Below are 25,018 nucleotides of genomic sequence, written 5' to 3' on the forward strand. Positions count from 1 at the left end.
CATGAACTTGTAATTTTACCTTTACTATTGCCAAAAAGAATTTAAATTTGATGCGAGTTTACTAGGAGCTATGTAATAAAATCCTCCATTGTGGACTGTGGAGGAACTAGTAATGCCTAAGATAATACTCCCTCCCATCCAGACCAAAGGTTACAGTTGCTTTATCACACTTGTCGAGGCACGTTTTGTAACGTGCATATCTTTAGTTACACATCATTAAAAATTATAAAAAATTGATATTCTTATAGCATTCATGACGATAAATCAAACAAGATCTCACATGATTATATTTTGTCTTATAGATTAAGAATAATATCAAAGATTCCCTACGACCATGAATAGTGCCAAAAAACAACTGTAACCTTTGGTCTGGATGGGAGGAAGTACAATTCATTTAATTTTGGACAAACCAACAACCTCAATTTACCAATTCATGTGAGTGTGTATTTGGCCTAGCTTGAAAAGGTGTTTTTGGGCTCAAAAACACTTTTTGACCAAACATACTATTTTCTAAAAGTTAAAAAAAAAATCTCAAAAGCTAAAATTCCATATTTTTGCCTATAGAAATAGAAGCAGCAATTTGTTGCTTCTGCTTTTGAAAAACGCTTTTGAAAAATTAAATTTGAAAAACAAAAACTCATTTTTGAGAATCGAGGCCAAACATGCTCTGAGTTTCAATTCACCTACTTTTATGGTGATAAGTCCGGAGCCAAACTGAACATATAATGCACGGAAGATGAGCCAAACAGCTGAATATATATTGTGCACGGAATATTTTGGATATAGATAATCCAACTTCCAATTATGGATTTTCCGGTCTTTATAATATAATCACAGATCTTAGAACTATATAATTACAACACACGCAATTATCAACCATGACTGATCTGCAACATATCATACAAATAGCCACACGTTCATTTCAAATCCAAAGAATATTACCGAAAAAAAGAAAAAAACTCTCAGATTCCACCATTGATGTAAAACCTGCTTCGGGCCATGGATGTGTAGTTTTAGCTCAACTGAGACCCTACCATCTCCGTCTCTGTTTGATGAATACTGTAGCATATCATGCATATAACTATTAAAATAAGAGTTGTTGGTTGGCTATGGAAAGTTTAAACTACAAACCCGCCCTGGCGTCCCCTCATTTTCTTTTTCTGCAAGGTGCGCCATTGCCAACATAACAGTAGCAGGTATATCAAAATGACGGCGTCATATGCAAGAAATGTGACCTTCTGAGTATCTGCCAATGTGACATGGCAAGCCACTCCAAAGAATCATCCACAGATCACCAGCATCTTCTGGAGCTTTTGTGCGGATAAAAACTGGTTCTTACTTTCGAAAACTTCAACAAGTGATTGTATTGCCTTGGACAATAAGGATCTCTTTTGATTCCTAAAGGACTCTACTGCACTGCCTTCACTTGTTTCAACTGAAGAACACAAGTCATTCAGCCACCGCTCAAAGAATGATGCTTTCTGAAGAGCAACAAATAAATACTATTCAGCATAACCTTCAGTCAATGATGAATAAAAAAAAGGTATCAAGAGCACAGAAACAGCATAAACCCTAAGCATAAACTGCCTTTGTGGCTTCACTATATACCAAACAAATAAAACAATAAACATTCCTCACCCCAACTCTCAAGTTCTCCCCCTGATAGGACCTCCATCACTCCACACATCAAAAGGCACCATAAAAAGGGCAGCAAGAATTATTCAAATACACGAATTCAGTTGTCCAGAAGGAGAAGTACCAATACTACCAAGTAGCAGAACAGATTAGGTTTCCAGGGAATATTACCTCCCTTCCCTCACCACTATAGGTTCATTTATTTGAGCTTTACCATGAGTGCAGTTAGAGATCCAGATCATTTCACAACACAGTTTCTGATCCACTAGATAATAAACTTGTGCTATGACTCTACCTTGTAGTTTGCCCTAACAAACAGATACGTTGCTATAAACATCTAAAACACAAGCTAGATTGAATGATTGCTTACTTTAAGAAGAAATTCTTTTACAGGCTCTTGACTGCTGCTTGAACAAAGACCAAGTACATGAAGCATGCTTGCAGTCAACTGCAGCACAATTCAAATGCGTAAAAAACACTAAAAAAAAGAAAGATAAAGAAATCATACAACAAACAAATTATTCCTTATATAAAGACAATTTAAACACAAAAATTTGTACTTCCAACACATAGAATGACATGAGATAAGGCTGTGAGTTATGAGCTCTACTGGTATATTATTTACGAAAGTGTGGTGAATAGGGCAATAGGCTTTCCTTGCCTCAGAGATTACATAATAGAGTTTTATAACAGTAAAAGAGAACGAAAACACTTCCCGAAACAAAAATTTTCAGAGAACCAATTCATTTCTGGAGATTGAGATCCACTTGAAATGGACCATAGCCTTTCCTTGAAGAGAAGCTGCAAAAAGCTAAGCCCAAGTAAAAGGATTTGGGAAGCTTACTAGCAGTAGGTGCTTTTTAGATCTTACTGATGAATTACAAATGTGCTAAGTGCGCATTACGATTCACAATTAAATGGCCAAGGTACATCAAAGCTGTTGAATTGACGAATGACAAAAGTATGTATCAGACTACCAGCGCGCGCGTACACACACCCCTAAAGCTGGCAAGTCTGACCCAACCAGAGTGACCCGACTCGATAGAACCCAAGAATGTTGTGAATCGAAACCGGCCCGACCCAACCTGACCCGATTAAATTGATGACACGACAATTATTAAGTTTAATATTGATCAAAATGAAAGTGATTTAGCGTTTAAATTGATTCGTTTGACTTAATAATGAAGTAACAAAACCCAAAAAATGGTTAAAAACTAAGTAATGGTAAAAAATGTAAGTAATGTGAGAAACAGAAAGTAACCAGACCCGATAATGACCCGTCCCGACACATCATTTGACCCGATAACCCGACCCAACCCTGACTCAGCCCGAAAGGGTAAGCTGACCCGATATGACCGAGCCGGCTTGACCCGACCCAAACCCAGTTGACCCGATTGCCACCTCTGGCCACTCCAAAGTAAATGATAAATAAATAGTCAGCATTACACCAGTGCATTAATTAAATAGAAGAAAAAAATTCAAACAGTGTCACTATGATATTCTTCATTTCTGACCTGCTTCTCAAGAGCAATCCTATATTTGAAATTAGGAGTTGAATTTTGGTCAGAAGCAGCATTTTCAAGAATGTGTTCAATGCCTCGAATAATATCCGAAAACGAACTGCCATAATCTGAAAATATGGAGAAAGACAAAAGAAAGCAACATCACCAAAGGACGTAATCTTATATGGAAAACAGAGTTAAAAATCATCATTTTCAATAAACAACATTGTTGCAAAAGAGATGCTTCTTCACTTGCACTAGCTTCTCTAAGAGGGGAAACTAGGAGCACAGTTTTATGACCGTGAAGGATGTTACTTAATATAGCTACTCACCAGACGCCGTTGGTGGAACAGATAATGCAGCAGCAGCCTGAATCCGAATCTTGAAGTTCGAAGAATCACGTAGCAGTAGCAGAAGAATGCTGAATATAGGCGAAGCCCTGCCAGAAAATTGAGTTAATTACTGAACACTTTATACAGGTAATGTAGTCAAACTTGCCCGGAACATGAAGCAGTTGGTGTATATGCCTTAGGAACATAACATCAGTTAAAATGTGGTCAGCCTCTCCTACATCCAATTGATTGAGGGTTCTAAGTTAAGTTCGAGGACAACAGTCAAATGCATTAAGTATGGATCATGAAAAGCATGTAAGGATTTTTTTTCTTTGAAAGTTGGAAAGCATGTAAAGATAATACCACAGACAGATGAAATACCAAGATATTTTTCAAACACAGAAGAAATCGGCAAGGAGACAAAAACAGATTTAGCGGGAGCTTGAGACATAGACTTCCAGCCTTTCTTTTGCTCACTGTTTAGGTCATTCAATTTGCACGGATGGAACCCACGTCTATATAATCTTCCTTAAACCCTCAGACCCAAACTCCACAACACAATGACAAAATGTCATCAGATAACATGACAGACAACCCAGCAATTAGTATCTGCCATTGGAAAAGCTACACATTTAACTCTCAATCATAAAATTCTGAGGCTATTGTATCAATTTGGATGCACTAACATGAATCAGAAATGCCTTCAAGAAGGAAGAAAAGAAGAAGACAGCAGAAGTTTGAAAACGATTTGACTGCTTACTATAACACAATGCTTAGTGAAGTTTTAAAAATTTACAAATGACATTGATGTTCCCTATCTTTCCGGCAGCCATAAATTCATTCAAACTGGCACTAAGACCCTCTAGAGATGATTTCCCGTTCTCAAAAAGAATCAGATACAAACGCTCTCAGTTATTGAAGCGAAGATATTGCCTATGTCAGACTCTTCCGCACTATAGTTGGAGCAGGAGTCTTGGTAATTCGGTAAATGATGATGATGATGATGATGATGATGATCTATTTCTTGGCTTGGTTATTCCTAATCAGAATACACACTCCGCATAAGACAATATATTAAACATGTGAGACTTTTTGCAAGGGCATTTTTTAACTACCTTTGGCTGTATACGCATCGTTATATGGCACAATGTGTTAGGCGGTGAACAAACTGCCATCTTGGCAAGATAAGTGTGGAAGAGATGCGTATGCAAATTGGGTTTAAGGGCATACAAGAAAAGATCAATCCTGATAATCACTAGAAAGTACATGCCGCATTTATTGAAGAGATAAGATGAGAGAGAGTTAACTTAAGTGGTTGGCCATGTTAACCGGAAGCCAAATAAGGCACAAGTTAGGACCCTAGAAAAGTGACGAAGTGGTGAGATTGTGAGGGGCAGGGGAGACCTAATGAAAACTTGAATAAGGATGATTGAGAGTTATATTTGTCTACTTGGTATTAGAGAGGATATGGTGTTGGATAGGACAGAGTGAAAGGAGAGAAATTGAATTTATATGGTATTACCTCACTATTCGTTTATTGATGCCTTCTACTTTTCTCCTTTTGTTGGCAAACCCTATAGCTCACTTAAATCTCCCATCTAGGCTAGCTACCTTATTTTGATAGCAATAATAAATCCAAGGTGAACTGATGAGTACACATTCTACACCACCTTACCTAAAATTTCAAGAGGCCCTCAGTGGCTCAGTTTTTTCTCTGAAAACTTTTGATTAATAAGTCACTTGTACTTCCAAACTACTTCACATAAGGCTTGAGCAAGAGATAAAACATGATAAACAATCTATCAAGACAATGAATTTACGCCATTCAAATGTATTTGATAAAGAAACACTACAAACAGGGAGAATTTCAACTGTGGATATGAGGGCGAAAAGATCTATGGCATTCTGATTTCTATGACTGTTCATTCATACTTCCTCGTATCAAAGAGAACAATGGAATCTTACAAATCGTACATCTACAATCTTCTGTCTCCTAATTCTCCCCGACATGAATTTCACACAGTAAAGCATTGCCACCGACCAACCCTCTCTTCAAGCCACACAAGTGGAAAAAAAACACACACACACACACACAAAACCACGCACATATAAACGAAGGATGAATGTTAATTACCAATCCATTGGTAACGTCTTCAATGAGTCATTCAAAAATAAGTTGCTTAATGCATGACAAGCATTCCACTGGACCTGAAGAAAGCTGTTTTAGGATCACATCTACGAAAAGACTGAGGCTGAAAACAAAACAGTAGTAAACGGAGATCACACGAGATGAAAACATAGCATTACCTTCACATTTCCAGTAGTAATGCATGAGAGAAAAGTTTGAACAATTCTTTCTAACAACTGCATACATCCCAAGCTTGAACAATTCTCTCTAACAGATGTATATTCTTTGCTAGTTCCTGAACATCTGACTTCACGGTTCTCTGGCTCAAGGAACCTATTAAACGGGACTACTCTTGAAAGGTTTCCTAGAGCTCTGACAGCGTTTGACTTGATCTGAAAGAAGCAGATATATCATCATATTTAGTAATTAAAATGAGGGTAAGGATAATGTCTCGGGGTACCTAACATCAGCAACATTTATCTGAAAAACGAAGGACTAACAGAAAGCTTAAAAGAAGTTAAATGACATCATTAGCACCCGAGAACACGCAAGAGTCAAATCCGGAGAAGTTAATGAGTTGCATATTCAGTGGGGGTAATCAGGTACTGGTAGCAGCTCAGTATTGTCTTTCATCTGATTTTTGAGCAAAAAATTTAAAACTCACGGTGCATAATGTATCCTACCACACTAAATGCATAAAATTAGTATCCTGAAATTTCCTCCTCATAGAAATTCCATATTTGTCTACCAAAGATTTATACTGCCCGTTAAAAGTTAAGCTGGCTAAGTTCACATGTATGGAGAGCCCTGTCAGTTAAGGCCATGGAAATAGTATGCAAGGTTTCAGTCTCATACAAATTCCAATATGCCTACGCTAAATCCCTTACAAAACTACGCAGAATGCCACAAATTCTAAACCCCAACCACCCAGTACAAGAAATTACGCAAAACTTGTAACGAGGTGGAATACAATTCATCTCTTAAGTTAGTAGTCGGATACCAATCCTAATTGTAGTGTAGTTCTACATCTCAAGGAAAAAAAAAAGGTCCACTACCAAGTAGATTCTTAAATTGCTTATGAGCCTAAGGCTTGGCTTACAGTCAGAGGCTTAGGTTAGAGCATTTCATCTCTGCCAGGCTACATTCCTTTCAGCGAATATAATCAAAGACTACAAATCACAGTGAAAAGGCTTTGCAAACTACGATCTGCAGAAGTAAAGATACGTACATTATTACTCTGGCAGAATCAAGGAGGCTTGCCCTTCGTTTCAGAAGGCACAGAGGCACTAAGGCGATGGGGTATCAAGGCATGAGGGAAGGTGTGCGCCTTGTGGACATGAGGCGCATTGATTATCAAACGAACATTAATATCGTAGAACATTTTTTTTGTGCAACAGTAATCCCTTTTTCTTATTTTAAAGAGGGCCAACATGAATTTATAAGTGGAAATTAAACATTAGGGGGAGAAGAGAAGGGTAAAATAAAATAATATGGAGAAAAAAAAAAAAATACAGGATTTAATAGGACGCGCCTTGGGTACGCCTTAGGTACGCTTTTGGAAACCATGTGCTTCAGACACCTAGAGGCAATTTAGCTTGCACCTTAGTGCGCCTCGCACCTAAGCACGCTTTTTAAAATTAAGGACTCGCCTAGTTTATTTAACAGGCGAAGGTTTAAGGCAATTAACGTAACTGCTACCATGAAAAAAAGAGAATCTACATCTCACAGCTTTAAGCATTGAGACAACAGAAACAGATTTTCCATACAACAACAACATCAGAGACTTAATCCCAAAATGATTTGGGGTCGGCTGACATGAATCATCCTTGGTGAAATTGATGCAGTTGAGTTACCTTGTCTCCGTCTCTAGCTAGCTGCAAAGAACATTCTAATAAAGACGTAAGAATCTTGAAGTTTGCTTCCAGATCTGCAAAGACAAGATAAAATAAATATAATAGGCCACAATAGTAGCTTCTAGAAAAGAAAGATAATCAAAATATATTTCAGTATCTCGCACAACATCTATTGCGCTAAACAAAAAAAGGAAGGTAAACCAACCGAGAGAAGAATTCGATACACAATGACGAAAAGCGTCGCATATGTTTGCCATGGCCCAAGATGCAGTAACTCGAACCTGAAAACGGACAAAGAAAACTTAATACATATTCCGAAAAATTTAATGCTTTGGGCGACAACGGCCAAGCCAACTAAGGAGGTACCATGACAGGCTGATCACGAGTGTTGACCTCCACAGCATTGATGAACTTGTGAAGACTTTCTGCACTATATAATTGATTACTCCCGTAACTTATTTGAATACTTCATAATTCATAACACATAAGCAAATAGAAACTATGAAAGATATATGGGATCTTAAAGTCACCTCTTCAAAATCTCTGGGAAACAAGCAATGACACCAATGGCCCGACAAGCAGCTGACCTAACTGAAGGAACTAAATCTTTTGCACCGTCTGTCTGCAAAAATATGAAGCAATAAATAAGTTGACACTGCACAGGTAATAGTAATATTAAAAGGGGAAAAAAACATCCACTTACACAGGAAGAAAGGATGAAACGCTGTTGCTCTTTGTCAAGGGAAGAGAAGACAGAGCAGGTGATACCGGCAAAACAAGTTATTGATGCAGCCCTTACCTTCCAGGGAAAAAATTGTACGCAATAAAATTCAGTTTCACGTAATGAGCAGGTTATTTAGCGTAAATACTGAGCTACTGATAACATCTAAAAGGAAATTAAGTCAGGTAGAAGGCACAAATGCAGAAAATCCGTAAAAATAGAAATGTAAACCACAAGATACTGTAGCACTTCTCATAACACCACTAATCTCAGAGAAAAGCATGGTAGACATCAAAATTTTGAATCCGTAATACGAATCAATAGGCATAAGTGGTACGAAGCTAGAAGGACTTCGCATTTCAAAATGACTTTATAGCAAGCTGAGGAATTGTTTTGCTTAGATATCACAACTGAAAGTCCAAACCGCCCTAACATCTCCAAACATCGATCACTAGCTCAACAAAGCCATCTCAAACAGCAGTATATGCACCACCTAAATATAAACATGCTGGAACAGTGAAACATATATGATTGCCTAAATCTTCAGAATCAAAATCTCAAACATCCAAGTCAGAGTTATACTGAAATTTGCGTCTAAGAATACATCTATCAACTTGACCTCCGGAATTTCATCACACAAAAAAAATAATACACCATGGCCCATTGCAGTTTTGTGTCCTCGAAAGTCGAAACGTATGCCATCTCTCGACTTTACTCAATATCAAGATCCAACCATTTCCCAAATGACCATGAAAACGAACTTCAGAAACTAAATAATTCCATATTAGCCAAGAAGAACGCTCAATACTAGAAAATATAAAGCACAATAGATGGCTCATCAGACTACACAATAACTACTTCCTTTGAGGCACAAAACTAGTGGTATATGAGATAATTAGCCTTGCTCTCAGCAACAATATCCCTCAGCCTTAGACCCTCATCTGCTCCATGTTACTTACAGCAGACACCATAGAAGAGGATGTCCTATCCCAAACCTTCCAGGTACCAAAACAGCTACTCCCTCCCATCCAATCCAAAGGTAACATGGACCCAACTTTTTGTGAGGGGAAAAGTGGGTCCATGTTACCTTTCGATTGGTGGGAGTGAGTATTAAAATACAAGGTAGAAGAGGGTCATTCTTCTTTGTAATTCTTATATTTTTGTACACATGATTTTATATATTAGACGCCAAAAAGAACTTCAATAAACCATAATAGTTTCCCCTCAAGTTTAAAATCTCACCAAGCTCAGATGGTTAATTAGCATCCCTTAACAACTCATACTAGTCATAACTCATAACAATCCATAAGACAATGAAAATAGGTAGAACATTCACATATTAATGAGTGAAAGATAGACAACCAGACCATTCCAGATGCATGGTGTATAGATATGGCTATATGTTCGTCTAGTGCTTCAGACCACTCTCTGGTTCCTGACAGACTGTCTTTAGAGATCCCAACATCCCCGGATCCATATGATGGAGCGGAAGATATTTTCTTGTCACGCACACAATCTGATGCAAAGGGGCTTTCCATCAATCCATCACCAAACAGATCCTCGGTTCCTTTAAATCCAGATACAGCACGAAGGTATTCATCTAAAACCTGAAAGATATGACAGTAGAATTGGCCACCATCCATAACACTCAAAACTTCTATAGCTACTACTTCATCAAATAACACATTCATGATACTGGCTAAGAAGTACTGGTGTCAAGAAAAAACTCATGAAACATGAGAAAATAACAATCGAGTTGATGAGTTGTTAGATAACAATCCTAATTTCTTACAGTGGAAATAAATGAAACCGGAACATAAGCAAGATGTCATTATATCAGGAATCCCAAAACCACTAACTTCATACCTTGATCGCACCAGACAAAAGTTTATCTACACTTGACCCAACATCATGTCCCACAGCTCCCTTCAAGGATGGAAATCCGAATGTGTCTGGCCTTAAGAATTTATATACGAGAGTAGAAATTTGCTTCCAACATAAACCCATTACGGTAGGATAGTTGTGGCACAGAGCTTTGAGGGCCTATAACAAACAAGGAATACATTTATGGATCATCGTGCTATACAATTACACAAACCAGCGGGCAGTTAACTACCTGAACAATCGAATCAAGAGCAAAGTAGACAACAACAATATCCCAGTGCCTCAATGGCTCCCGCAAATTGTGAGGTAGGGGGGGTCAGATATATGCAGCCTTACCTCTGTGCAACACAGAGGTTGTTTCCAAATGACACTTAAGTCAAAAATTGTGTAAGACCAAAGTAGAAGGCTCATAAAAACGTCAAATAGGTCAATCAGAAATAGAACATAATTCAGAGGCGAATAAAGTCTCTCTTTTGTCCATGTGTCTAAGTTCTCCATCAAAGGCCAGAAATTGATAACTTTTTACCTAGCAAATTTTTAGTTTTCCCAGTACAAAAGAGAGTTGCTGCAGTAGGCACTTTGACTTTTTGTAGTACCATGTCCCACAACTTCTGTTGCTAAGCTTTTGAAGTCTTTCTCTACATTCATCTATTATAATAGCACTCAAACTTCACAATTGTAACTTATCAGTAGGATTGATTCTTTCCAAATGTCTTGTCAGAGTTCCCAAAATGGAGGGTGGGAGCGACGGCTAACTTTCTAAATGCAGTATGCAATCGAGAAGGTTTTGGGAAACCCGTCTACAGGTAGCCATAAAGACATAAAAGGTTCCATGCGTATATTAATGTCAAAATACTAAACACGCATTAGGGTTATATGCCTAAGTAGTCAGCTCCAAATTTTGGAAATTTATCTACAGTGAGCTTCAAGTAGAGATGTCCTTCAACCAAAAATCCTATGTATAGTAATTTTGTAAGAGATCAGGAAGTTAGTCAAGCAGCTAGCTATCTTCTTTTTATATTAACTACGGAAAATACACAAACAATACAACCAAAATGGTCAAAACCAAATATTAGCCTACAAAATAAGGCCTGATATTATCCTAAGGAAGAGTGACTCAACAAAAAAGCTTTACTTCCACGACCTAGACACTTCGCACGATGCCGAACAAGTAGCAGCAGCTGTGCTTTCATTCTTATGAGCTTGGCGTTATTCACAATTCACAGTAGTAAATCACACCCATGGATTCTAATTTGCTAGTGACAGGCTCACAGGCTTCCTGTGGCATCTGTGATAAAACTCAGGTTCTCTGCCTTCCATCAACCAAAGGACAACATCCAGCAAGTAAACCAAAATCACACTAAAGAAAACGTGCTCACACTGTACTGTATCGCCCGAGATGTATCGGTATCCGAGGCTGTCGATACGAGATTTTCTGAGACGTATCAAGTAAATTAAAAATAGGAAATAGTGGCCGAGATGACGGGTTTATAATGTGTATTGGCCAACTCGGCCGCTACGGCTCGTGATGAACCCTGAATTATAACTTGCACGGGCCAAACTTTGTAATTAAAAGCTCTTAAAAAGTTGTATAACATTAGTCAATTAATTATTCCAAAGAGAATTAATCTTAACTTTAGATGAAATAGCCAATAGATGATAAAATATTTACAAAAGCTTGTAAAATAAATATCACCGCGATAACCGCAACTCGTAGAACGATGGCTGAGACGGCTGAGTCGAGGACGATTCCACGATATTGTTACCGTGACCGCGATTGCGACTGGTACCGTGATTTTAAACCATGCTCACACCCAACGATGCGCAACAAAAATAAGAAACCACTAAGTATGTGTCTGTAAAAATTATATGCCTTCGAGATATATAGTAAGGAGTGAGACTAATATGGATCTGAAAGATGACAAAAAGTCCCAAGAGATAAATAAACTATCGGAGTGCAAAATTACGAAGTGTTCTGCTTGGCAGTTTTACTAAATCTCCATGATTCCACGACATTGATTCCAAAAGCAGTTAAACTGACATCACAGCAAGCACAAGATCCACTCACCAATAAGCATTCCAGGTTTTAATTATTACCTGGAGAGCTTCCAAAGATACTGTTGGATTTGTTATTTTTTCAGCATACTGAAACAAAGTAGTCAGGACACCTGATCCTCCTTTCCCCCCACATAAACCTGGAATCAGGCCAAGTAAAATCAAAGCCGGCATAAATCAAAGTGTCAAACGAGTGCTTTGGAACAGAGCAATTATTATAAACAAGATTGCTATATTCATCATCATTTAGACACCTGGAACAGTAAAGGAGTAAAATAACTACAGCCCTATAGGCAAGCAGCTGGTAAGCAATGAATTCTCACCTGTAGATATTTCAGCTTGTAAAATTTCACTAACATGCAAAGAGGAAGGTGTCGTGGATACAGATGCAGTTAAGCAATTGATAGCAACAACCTACAATGAGAAAAGATCTTCTACATTAACTAATGCAAATAAGGGAGAAATATTGTATTCACGGGTTGTAAGACTTATAGCAATTACAATCTAACCAGGAAACTGGTCTGATCATATTTATGAGAAAATCCTTCTTCAATCTTCAATCTAAGAGATAAAAGGACTCTGGGCAACAGCTCTCCTGGCATTCGCGAGTACCTATGCAACATTTCAATTAAAAGAGAGACTTAAATTCTATAAGAGAATGTCTATAAAAGCTACATCTAGGAAGAGACTGAAGGCATCCATCATGCAGGCTGCATCCACAATATCTCTGTTTGAGTCTTTGAATGAAATTAAACCAAACAGAAACCATCAAAACCAAGAATATCTAATGAAATTTGGCTATTTATTTCACTGAAACCTAACATAACTAGCACTACTGTAAACAAATGCATCACCTTTTAGAAAGCCATAAAATGAACAAACCCTATAATGTTTTCTCGCATGCTTTTGCGTAGTAGGTGTTCAAGCAAGTTGCTACACATTAAACAAATGCTGTCCGCCAAAGGGAGAATACCAACAATCACAGAATGAGTACGACAAGATCCCACCAGCTTTGCTGGTTGATTTCAAGTTTATCCTAAACCAGTAATCCTACTAACCTTACGCAGATTTTTCATGTACAACAACAACATTAGAGCCTTAATCCCAAAATGATTTGGGGTCGGCTGACATGAATCATCCTTTAGAACCGTCCATGGGTGAACGCACACCTCAAAATGCGAATAGAAAAGGGAAAATGAAAAACAAAAGGGAGAGCGAAAATGTAATGCAAAGTCAAGGTAAACTTACAGGTTTTAAAATCGAATTCCGGATTTCTTTTATAAAACTTAAAATTTAAATCGAGAGAAAAGATTAAAATGATTTTGAAAACCGAAATAGAATTAAGGATCCGGAATGCCCTAAAAGTAAACCAAGTAAAATATATAAGAAAGTGGTTGGTAAAAAAAAGAAAAAATATGTATTCCTTACTCGACAACGCACTGAAATTATTAAATCTACCACTTGGTAAATTAAGTCAAACCACAGACAGGAAAAATAAACCAAATCGTAAATTTGAAGCTCTAAACTGCAACTACATTAGCCATGGTGCAAATAAATAAGTTGGTATTCTTTGATAAGTCTCTCAGTAAAAATCTCCCTGATTGGTAGATCATGGCTAGAGTCGCCCAACTAATTTCAATAAATTGCTCTTCCCCCCCCGGCAAGAAAACTTCAAACACCAGTAATCAAATCATGTCGCCAAGAAGATGAAATAGTTATTGAAAACTAAATCATTTTTATGAATAGGTGGTCTGTGACAAAGCAAAGATAGCAGCATCATGAAAAACAGGTTCATTTATAAAGATTTTTAAACTCTTAATTTCCACGTTCTATATCCACTTTTACTTCTCTTATTAGATGTGCCAAGTTACAGAAATTAAAAAAAAAAAATATTAACAAAAGGAGTTGTAAATTCGAAAAGGAAAAAAAATATAGATGTACTCAACAAAAAGTTGTGAATTAGCAAACAAATGGCATAATTAAATAAAAATACAGGATGAAAAGTAATTACGGTGTGGATGATATCAACAAAAATATAGAAGTACTCAACAAAAAGGATACATGTGGATTTTTAGTATTTGATGTTTTGCTGACATATTTAGTGTTTTTATTTAATTTAAAAAAAAAAAATTTGTTCTTCTCTCCTTTATTACACTTTTTTTACCAACCACTTTCTTATATATTTTACTTGGTTTACTTTTAAGGCATTCCGGATCCTTAATTCTATTTCGGTTTTCAAAATCGTTTTAATCTTTTCTCTCGATTTAAACTTCAAGTTTTTATAAAAGAAACCCGGAATTCAATTTTAAAACCTGTAAGTTTAACTTGACTTTGCATTACATTTTCGCTCTCCCTTTGTTTTTCATTTTCCCTTTTCTATTCGCATTTTGAGGTGTGCGTTCATCCATGGAAGGTTCTAAAGGATGATTCATGTCAGCCGACCCCAAATCATTTTGGGATTAAGGCTCTGATGTTGTTGTTGTTGTTGTTGTTGTTGTACTCAACAAAAAGTTGTGAATTAGCAAACAAATGGCATAATTAAATAAAAATACAGGATGAAAAGTAATTACGGTGTGGATGATATCAAAAGCATGAGAATCTTGAACGAAGAGGTCAACAGTCCAGAATGCTTCTCATGCTCAATCAAGTACAGAATACCTGCATCATATCAGAGATATTTAACCGCTCGACAAAAGGAGGATTCGTAATTCGTTTAGAAACAACAAACATGATAACAATTAGCACACAAAGCAAACTAGAGTGACCATGGTACAAAGGCAAATTTCTCATGTACCTGCATGAAGTTGCATGAGTATCTGACCCAGAGAGCTTGAAAGTGGCATAAAAGATCCACATTTACTTGATTCCCTGTATTCCGCAAACTGCAGAGAAGCAGGGGACGGCCCCTCCAACATTGCCACAATAGTTGAAGCAGATGCCAGACGTACCTTTTGACCAAACAACAGAGCGTGCATTTAGCATTAAAAAAAAAGTGACTACTGTAGAAAAAAGTAGTGACCTAATGAATCGAATCACACAAGGACCTAACTGATTTTTGTACAAGAAATACTTGTATATATTATAGACAAAAATGAATGATACGAAGGTTGTATCAATTGATCACGACTTCAGGATGTACCTTCAAGAATGGATCATATAGCAAGCAAGTCATCAAAGTTGCCTCATACTTCCTGGAGACCAAAAAGAATACCATAAAATGTGACAGCAACAACAAACCTTTAGACCCAAGAGAATTTACTTCGGCTGAAAAACGACAATAAATAGAAACAGGGATCTGAGAGGCGGGTGAAACAACATATACATTAAAACACCATAATCGGCGTGTATTGTGCTCAAGTTGGCCCTACCAGTAATATTCATATCCATTTCCTCTTAGGTCTTCTTCCGCCCCTTAGAGATTTTCAAATGTATTAATCCATCAAATGTACAAATTGGGACACCATTCAGCCTTCTCTTAACATGACCAAACCTACGCAACTCCATCCTTCCAACTTACCTCATTTTATATGTAATCCAATAGTATAACCACAAACAACATATGCACTTCCACCCCCATTCTTTTGTATGTGAACCCCTAGACAAATCACAAGGTCTGCCCAAGAAACAGGTGGCAAAGAAAAAAAACAGCAAAAACATGATCTAAATAGTAAATAGCACAAATTTCAATTAGCAGTTACAGAGAAAGACAGACCAAAAGATATGACGGACAAAAGGAACCGGGATGCTCACCTAGGTTGAAGTGCATCATTAGTTGGCAGAAGCATTGTCCACTGAGCAATAAAAGCTTTTGGATCAGCTTCACAGAGATCCTGAAAACCACAATCATAACCAAAAGGAATCAACATCTTCTATCAATCTATTAGACATAATGGGGTCTACATGATAGTGCACAAACGTGCATGATAAAGAATTTACTGAAGATGTCATTTTCATGCACCACCCAGTGTGCTTCACGCTAACAGGTCATATAAAGCATCAAGCAAGACTTGAGCATGTGTCAATTGATATATTTTGCAGTACGAGACCGCTAGAAAAGACATGTAAAAATCAAGTTTTTGACATCCCATGGATAAATCATGACAAAGTTCATTATTCTCTTCAGAAATAGAGTGAGGGGAGCTCTTTGATAAAAATAAAAATAAAAGCGAAATGAAAAAAAAAAAAAAAAAATCCACGTGCCACGGCAAACGTCGTCGTCTGGTCCTACAAAACTGGGGAACTATATGAGGTTTACTGCAGGGTTCTCGCTATCTCTTCACCCGAGACAAGTGACTACAAGGTCGGCCATAGACAGTGTAGCGAGTTGGTTAGGAGGAAAGGAAGCCAGTGATGAATGCACATTTTGAATATCACCATAAAAATGAGACTCCAAGGCAAGGAGCCGCCTGTGGACGCGGACGCGAAGGCAAAGACATAGGAAGAGTAAAGTGGCCTCCCTCGGGAAACGTGGCCATGACATATCGCGATATCTCCACATTCAGGCGTAAATGGCCAAGCCAGGAGTAGTACGCCTGTCAATATCGTTGCACAAAACCAAAGTACGTGCTTTGATAAGGGACTAGAAAGAAGCACCCGAAGCACTGTTCCTTCAAATTTTTGATGTGACAATTCTACAGTCCATCAAAGTTTAAGCAAAACCATTTCCTTACTTTCTTACTTTGAGATGATGTAGGTCAGACATCTTCGACCATGAGAGAAATATGAATGTATGAAGCATGGAATCAAGAATGATAAAATGAAATTTCTAAGAGAAGGTTTATTTATCTTTGCCTTACGACTATAAAGGCTAAGATGTAAGATCACATAGTACATCTTTCAGAATTCTGAAACATAATATGGTTGCACCAGCAAAAGACTGACCATGCTGATGACTGAAGTCAATTGAACAATTGAAAGTGAAGTATTCTACATAGCAAGAAAATTTCTGCACTGATACTGTATGTCGCTATCAAGTATCAACAGTATTTTCAGATAAAACAACCTACTAGACTCTAGACCTCTAAAAGGAAATCAAGAGATAGTATTTTCATCCTATCACAGAGTTCAGTTTGAGTATCCTTTCACATTTTCTTAACGGACATGGCGACATCCGCTTCATAAAAAATCATAATTATGAATAACAAAATCCATATACCATGGAAAATGTGCAGTTAATAAAAGTTACACTAGAGGCTGTTAAGAAGAAAATGTCACACCACTCTACTCCACTTCTTAAACAAAAACTCTGTGATCACGACAGGCAAAAGCATAGTGGGAAAATGATACACAGTCAAAGTTAGGTGATAACAGTACCACAGTCAAAGGAAGAGTGAATTTTCTCGACTTTCACCTGTATACATGTTATGGCAGCAGCTCTAGTCTTGCAGCTGTGCATATCATCTTTTACAGTACCATCACTATCACTGTAATCAGACTCTGATGAGGAGAATTCAACAGGAGAAGAGTCACGATCAGACGATGTCTGAGAGGTCTGAGTAAATGTCTGCCGCAGAGAAGAACTTTTCCTTCCACGCAAGTGGGGGGGCCTGTATGCACCACTAACCTTTTTAATGGATTCCCCGGAACTAAATTTAGGACTTGAAGGAGCTGGATCTCTTTCAATACGGTGGGAAATGAAGCTTGAATTACTCAATCCATATCCTAAGAACACTTTTAATGCAGCTATAAAAGCAGCCAACTGAAAGTGTAAATAGATGTGCTATTAGTAAAAAATGAACGTTTGAAACATAAGCCAATACATCACCTGCCAATGTAGAAATTGTTGACTTACATGATCAGAGACAGAACCTTTGCGGTTAATAAGAACTGTGTGAAGGCAGCGCAGTAAGGAAGTGTAGAATCTGCATTACATATGCCATGCCAGAGAAGTTTAACATTTCATACCAACAACGTGCCAACTAAATATGTATCAAGAAAGAATTAAAGTCAAGCAAGTAGCTCTTATTTTCCATAGCTCTGCTAGGGAAAGCAAAAGGCTTGCGTTCAGTAAAATGACAAGGTCAGGTAGACTTCTGGTAGTAGTAAACCGGAACGGGGATATCCTCACATAACACATGATAGCAGTTTGCATACGACAGTGAAACTTTCATTCTATGGCAAAAGATTCATGTTAGAAAACAGAGACTGCTGAATGCCAGAACCTTGTTATATAACAATTCTATCATTAGAACACAACCAGCAATTCTGTCCATCAAATTAGTCACCCGTCAGTTACTACTATCGTACAAGGAAAAGATAATCAAGGCTAGGACCAAATACCCTCGGCTAGCCTACACTAGAAAGGGAAAACGCTACATCAATTCCAGGCTCCACCCACCCCATGAACAGCATAGTCATGCTGCCAAATAGTGCCAATGATGGTTGCTGCTGTGGTATTACATGGGCATTTTATGTACTAACAAAACATTTCCCTTCAAATCCACTGACATGAATACATGGCACATGAACTCACTAAAATCCAGAATATGAGAACAAGCAGCGAGGAATATAACAATATTCAAATTGGCAGTTAACCACCTTTAAGGCACTCCGACATACGCTAAAACAAGAGTTACAGCCTAGACACGATAACTATATCTACTGCATCCAAAATATGTTTCCTTCAAGCCAGAAGACAAGTGGAAAAGCAAACAAACACAACAAAGCAAAATTAACACCACAAAGAGAAAGAGGGGAGAATATATTCAAATATGGTGTACAACAGCATGTCAAAAGATTATAAACGGCTCAAAAAGCTAGTAAGAGCAACTGAGGATGATACCTGGACAATGTACCATTCTCTGCAGGGGACATCTTTGTCGCCAGAGCATCCATCACTTTCCTAAGAACCTAATACAGAACAGGCAAACTAAGTGTGGACCTAAAAAAAGGTTCTTAACCTAACAAAAACACTGAGAAAAATGAGCAAACCTCGACAACTGACTGCCACATCTCTAACGAAAAAGAAGATCCAACTCTTGAAAATGCTTCATCAACCATAGAGAATGCAGTGGTTTGAACTTTCCACAAGCTATGCTGCTGGTCAAATCTATTTCTGGAGGCATTACTGCACCTCACATCTTCACGAGAAGGACCGTAGCCATTCAGCTCCGAATGACAGCAAATGACAGTATGCAGAAGAAAATCCACCAACGTATTGTTTTCTAATGTTGAAGACCTTCGGGGCTCCACACCAATCAGATGCCTGTCAGAATCAACTATTAATATCTCCAAATAGTTTTTAATATATGAGAGAGACTTACACTCATAGCTCACAAGTGTAAGAAAAAAATCTCAAGTTAATTAACTTTTCAAAATAGTCATTTCATTAGAAAGAACACTTCTCTGAGTTACCTGTGCCTAATTCCTTTTGAGGCCAAGTAAAAGCAAGATATTGCCAATATATGGGAACAAAAAATATGAAGTGTGACTGCTTTACCAATATGCTATCGAGACATAACTGCAGAAAAAAATGTGTGTTGTAATTTCATTAAGCAGATAAGATATGTAGTTCCTGAATCCCAATTCATTAATAACTATATCCTGCCTCAACCAGAAAGATGGTGTCCTTGATGGTTATCTTGCTGGCCACAACCATCAACCAACTAAGTTTTGACCCAGTGCAAGACAGAATGCAAGATTCTAAAAAGGAATTTAGGGAAGCTTTCAGACATATGATGGGTTCATGCTCATAATAAGTTAAAACTTAAAACAAAGGCAAGTTACACTTCACAGTGAGCGTATCAGAGCAAACAGACCTTGTGCTTTCCAGACAATCTAGTATAGCTTTAGTGCCTACAGAATTCTCTGATAGTTGTCTTTTACCAGCATCTTCAATAAAAAACTTTGTCACCTTGCTGAAGGACCCAAGCATCTCAGACCAAGCAGTTGAACTCAGTTCAAGTGACACTCGAAGTGTAATGTTGTGGACCTGAGACATGTACAGCAAGGAAAGGCAGTCAGACTTAGTTAAATCCAGAGACCCAACCAAATGAACAACAGATTCTCTCTATATTACATCCACGGAGAAAAACCAATGAAAAATCTCAGCATAATATCAAATGCATGTAAATTAATATTCTCGCAATAGTCGGAGAAAATTTCTAATCTTCCTTTCAACAATTTGTTAGCACCAACTAGTTTCATTAATAGATCATGCTTTCAATCCCTTAACCCTAATGCGGCAACGCCTCAAGGTTCCCACAAATGGCGAGGTATGAAGAGGATGGCCATAATAAAAATTGCGTTGAGGATGTGATCTAATGATTGCTACTTCGCAATAAAAAGAGGCTCGGCAAGATTAGTGAGCCATGTTGCTTTATTTCAACATTTTCTCCATCTGAATTAATACAACCCTTAACTCCATCATGATTAAAAACTGAAACAATGATTCATCTTTGAAGAAAATCTATTGAAAATACCAGATGACAAATTAGAGATAAAGCACGCTCCGTATTTTCATCGCCACAACTGGAAGCAGCCAGCTTCAAAAGATACATCATATCAGATGTGACCTGAAATGAAAAGATAGATCACCCAATTGACATATCAACACAGACACGACTAAAGCATAACGTATGGTGAAAAAGCACAATCGAGAGATGACCTCATGAGATGGAATAGACGCAGCTGCCGCAACAAAAGAGTGAAATTGAGCAAAGACGAGCTCGTCAAGCAATGGAAGGACATTTGCCAAAGTGGCGGTAGGATGACTCGATGTTTCATCCCTTAAAGTCAAGAATGCAGTCCTCCATGACCTCACTAACGTAGCCGTGCTGGTCATAGCTGAAAATGGCTCCCCAGCCATTCCACCATTTACATTCATCCAACAACAAACTTAACAGCAACTTATCATCTAATTCCGGTCCGAAAAACTGTCAAATGAAACAGAATCAATCAGCTTCCCGTTTTGAAGCGTAGTTATAATCAACGAGCATCAGACATGTGATCAGTATTGTAACAACCACAATCATTCAATCTTTAATTCAACAAACATATAAATGATCGCATATAATCAATCAGAATGATGAAATTGGAATGCTATTAAATTCAATGAAATTAAAAAGATGAGAATTTACCGGACTAGTGGATGGGTTGCCTCCAGTTCGAACTAAGAATTAACTTAAGGTTGAAAAAATTGAAGATAATTTGAATTATTAAGAATTAATTGAAGTGAATTTGGAGGGAAAATTAGGAATTAGGGTTCTTAGTTGATACGGTCAAATTTAGGAAAGAAAAATGAGAAAGAAAAAAATGCGGAAATGGGCGGGTCAAGTTGGGAAGATACGGGTATGCTACGGATTATCCAAATTGATATATGGCCCAATAATTACAGTCGCCCTCAAGGCCAGCTGAAAGCCACAAGCCGACAAGCGTCACTCGCTAATGTTAAAGTGACTAATGTTAAAGTCAATCGTACAAAAATACACGGGATTACTACATTTAATTATTAAAAAAAACATAAGGATTTTACAAGGAATTTTAGGCAAATTGTTTGATAAAAATTTTTGCGGCTATATTTTTTCGGTATTGCTTTTTCACATACAGATTTTACTCTTTTACATACGTCATTTACAGTATTACCCTTGTCATTTTTTCATCCCCTCATCCAATTGATTCTTTTTTTTCTCCCTTCACTCATCTCCCTTCACCCCTAAATCATCAACACCACCTTCATTCACCACTTCCAGTTGGCCCACTCGTCGGCAAACCTTACTCCGGCCGGCCTAAATATGATTTTTCAATAAACTAATTATGATTTTTGAAGAAAAAAAAAGCAAATAAAACTACAAACCACCCGTACCACCAGACCACATACCAGTTACCACTAACCTCATGCAGCCAACCACCGATATCCCTAACCCAGCGCCTGCCGACCGCCGTCATCCCTAACCCACCGTTTGCCGACCACCGTCGTCCCTAGACGACCACTCCAATCCCACTGCAACTGCTTGCTCTCGCCCTCCATCGCACTCCTCTTCCCTACTCTAAACACCACGGCCACCATACCCTCCTTGCTCTGATCAGCACCGTCGAACAACCAAACCACCTGCCTTCCGTCGTCAACCAAACCACCAGCCTTCCGGCTTCCGCCATGAACCTAATTAAAGGATTTGAAGAATTATAAACACTAATTTTAGGATAAAATAATTGCTCAAACAAATTTTTCATTTTTAGTAATAGCTAATCAAATTAATTAATTCACTAATTGAATAATTGTAATTGGTTATTCCTTGGAACAATTAGATTTAGTTTTAGGGAAAAAGTGTATATAAAACCTAATTTGTTTAGATTTAGGAAAAGGGTATAGTACGGAAACTTTATGAAAAAGTGTATGTGAAAAAGTAAAGTTCGTATGTGAAAGAGCAACACCCTATTTTTTTTACAAATAATTTAATAATCAAATAAGTTATCTGAAATGAAATATTATTATGAATTTGCATGACGGTTAAACATGCACCCTTATTTTCTTTAATATTGATGGGGCATATTCTGCACCGCTGACCAAGTCAACACACTGAGCAAGGTCAAAGACATCCACAGCAAGTCAACGACTTAGATAGCCTAGCCGATGCATCCCATCGGCCTGCCACATGGGTCTCGGCATGACAACCTGCCAGCCGGGACACACATCCGCGTACTCATATCCAAGACCCCTCGGCGGCGAGTCAACATTGTCCGCCGGCCTGCCATAGGTCCCTCGGCCGAGGGGTAGATCAGTCTTTCCACCTGCTAGCCACTTGGCCACTTGGCCACTACGTGATAAAAGGTGAAAGTCTATAAATACTCCTCAACCCTCATTGAGGAGAGGATCCCACAATCATAACCTAAATACACTATTCATTTGGTAATATCTCCTTTATCTCTCTACAATACATATCTAGCCAAGTAACACAACTTAATCCTCTAAGTTTACTGACTTGAGCGTCGGAGTGAGTACGCTTGGCACACAGCCAAGCCCTCAGTTCGTTCATTGTTGAAGGAGAGGCCGCGAGGGACGATAGGAACGAGAAGGAATCAACTCAAGACATTATTCTACAAGCCACGGGTGGTAACTAATCACTGCTATTACACCCGGAACAATTGGCGCCGTCTGTGGGAAAGACACTAGAAGCTAGTCACATTCATTCCCAAACAAAAACAAAACTCAAAATAAAAACCCACCCAAAAAGCCGAGAAAAATGTCGAAACAGCAAGACGCAGTCGTGACCGACGAAACCGCGTTCTACCAAGATGACGCTTTCAACAACTCCGGAGTCATGCAGCCCTCCACCGGCGGAGTAATCCAACCGGAGTTCGGGATGCCAATAATACCCGACGCGCCGGTACCAACCAACCAGGTCACCATCATGGGGCATGTGGTTGACGTAGAAAAGCTAAAAATGCTCCTGGACCTAATCAGCAACACGCCCGCTCACACTGTCACACCGACAAGAGCGGCGGAAACCGTCTAGGATACCAGGGCCCAGAACGTGACTCCGAGAAACCTGAACGGAGCACTAGGAGAAGTTGACCCGGTCGGGGCCGGGAGCCCAAAGTGGGCGCGGTAGACCTAAGTCCTTCCCACACTCGCGGGAGGACAGCGTCCCCGCCGCACGAACGAGGCACACCCCAAAGGAGCGGGAGGAGTCCGACTCGGCGAGTTGGAGAAGGAGTCATAGTCGAAGAAGGAGCCCCTCCCGCTACGAGGGAGAAGCCGGGATAGGGATGCGAGGAGCCGATCGCCACGTGTCATTCAACACGTGGTCGAGCAACCCCTCAACGCCTCGTCCTAGAAGTCCGGTGCCAAACAAGCTAAAACTGCCACCCCTATCATACAAGGGGGATAGCGATCCAGCCGACCACGCTGAGGCTTTCGAGTCTTACATGTCGGTATGGGAGCAGCCCGACGAGGTCTGGTGCCGAATTTTCCCAACAACTTTGCATGGGATGGCTCAGAGCTGGTACAAAGGGCTTCCCGATGGCTCGGTGTACTATTACGCCGACCTGAAGGGCGCTTTCCTAGCCCAGTACTCCTGCAATAAGAGAAGGGCCCTAGAGACGTCTGACCTCCTGACTATCAGACAGGAGGGGGGCGAGTCTCTACGAAGCTATGTGAAGAGGTTCGAGGAAAGGGTCCAGCAAATTCGAGAAATCAATCCCGAACTGGCAGCCTTCGCACTGATGAAGGGCCTCCCAAAAGGAGATTTAAAAAATGAGCTCATCAAGTGCGGAGGCCTAGGTTTGGACGCCGCAAGGAAGTTGGCTGACCAAGCCATCAAGGTGGAAGACTACCACAAGACTTGGGAAGGCCCCAGCGAGGCCAAGCACTCAGAGAGGAACAGCCGCCGGGAGAATAACCCGGACGAAAAACGCCGTGACAACAATGGGTCACGATCCGATGAGAGACGCCGTGAGAATAATAGGTCACGGTCAGAGAAGTCTGCCAGAAAACAAAGCTCGGCGAATGCCGGGGGGAGCTCGGGGACATACTACAAAAAGCGATACGACGATCACACCCCCCTAGTCGCGTCGGCCGCCGACGTTTTCGCTTTGAGCAAAAACGAGGGCCAGAAATGGGAAAGACCCCCTAGGCCGAGAAGTGATGGTGACACGAGCCAGTACTGTGAGTACCACGGCCACACCGGACACCTAACCAACGATTGCCGACACCTGAAGGATGCCATTGAAGAACTGATCCGGATGGGGAGCCTCGGCAAATATGTTGCCAGAGGCCAAAAACAAGATACCGGCAGGTCAAAGAGCAAGTCCGCTCCCGAGCGAGTAGGGGTGATCAATGTCGTCATCAGGGACAACGAGAGCGGCGAGTTCGCTCCTGGGCACAAACGGCACCTGGATGAACCTTATCAGGCCGTCAACTTTGTGCCCAACACAGTGACCCCCGCTTCCAAAATCCCCGATATGACCAT

General features: G+C 39.3%; 1 protein-coding gene across 2 annotated transcripts; it reads right to left on the reverse strand.

Annotated features, from left to right (window-relative positions):
• Positions 1–737: 737 nt before the first annotated feature.
• On the reverse strand, positions 738–21,471 carry LOC141612106 (uncharacterized). Of its 2 annotated transcripts, XM_074430819.1 has the most exons (29): positions 21,188–21,471; positions 20,716–20,983; positions 20,531–20,623; positions 19,868–20,040; positions 19,041–19,314; positions 18,892–18,959; positions 17,902–17,971; positions 17,461–17,808; positions 15,861–15,940; positions 15,250–15,301; positions 14,905–15,058; positions 14,681–14,768; positions 12,620–12,722; positions 12,434–12,524; positions 12,153–12,250; positions 10,038–10,214; positions 9,539–9,778; positions 8,154–8,249; positions 7,981–8,072; positions 7,817–7,880; positions 7,656–7,731; positions 7,451–7,524; positions 5,777–5,989; positions 5,604–5,677; positions 3,470–3,576; positions 3,150–3,265; positions 2,006–2,083; positions 1,236–1,481; positions 738–1,059 (listed from the first exon to the last, which is right to left on the reverse strand). In XM_074430819.1, the coding sequence occupies exons 2-28, from the start codon at positions 20,932–20,934 to the stop codon at positions 1,281–1,283; spliced, it is 3,519 nt and encodes a 1,172-aa protein (XP_074286920.1). In that variant the 5' UTR covers positions 20,935–20,983; positions 21,188–21,471; the 3' UTR covers positions 738–1,059; positions 1,236–1,280. The 2 variants fall into 2 exon arrangements, with proteins under 2 accessions (XP_074286920.1, XP_074286919.1); XM_074430818.1 differs by having other exon boundaries at positions 738–1,481.
• Between the last annotated feature and the right edge of the window lie 3,547 nt (positions 21,472–25,018).

This window comes from Silene latifolia, chromosome 11, assembly GCF_048544455.1.
Source record: "Silene latifolia isolate original U9 population chromosome 11, ASM4854445v1, whole genome shotgun sequence".
Taxonomy (NCBI): Eukaryota; Viridiplantae; Streptophyta; class Magnoliopsida; order Caryophyllales; family Caryophyllaceae; genus Silene; species Silene latifolia.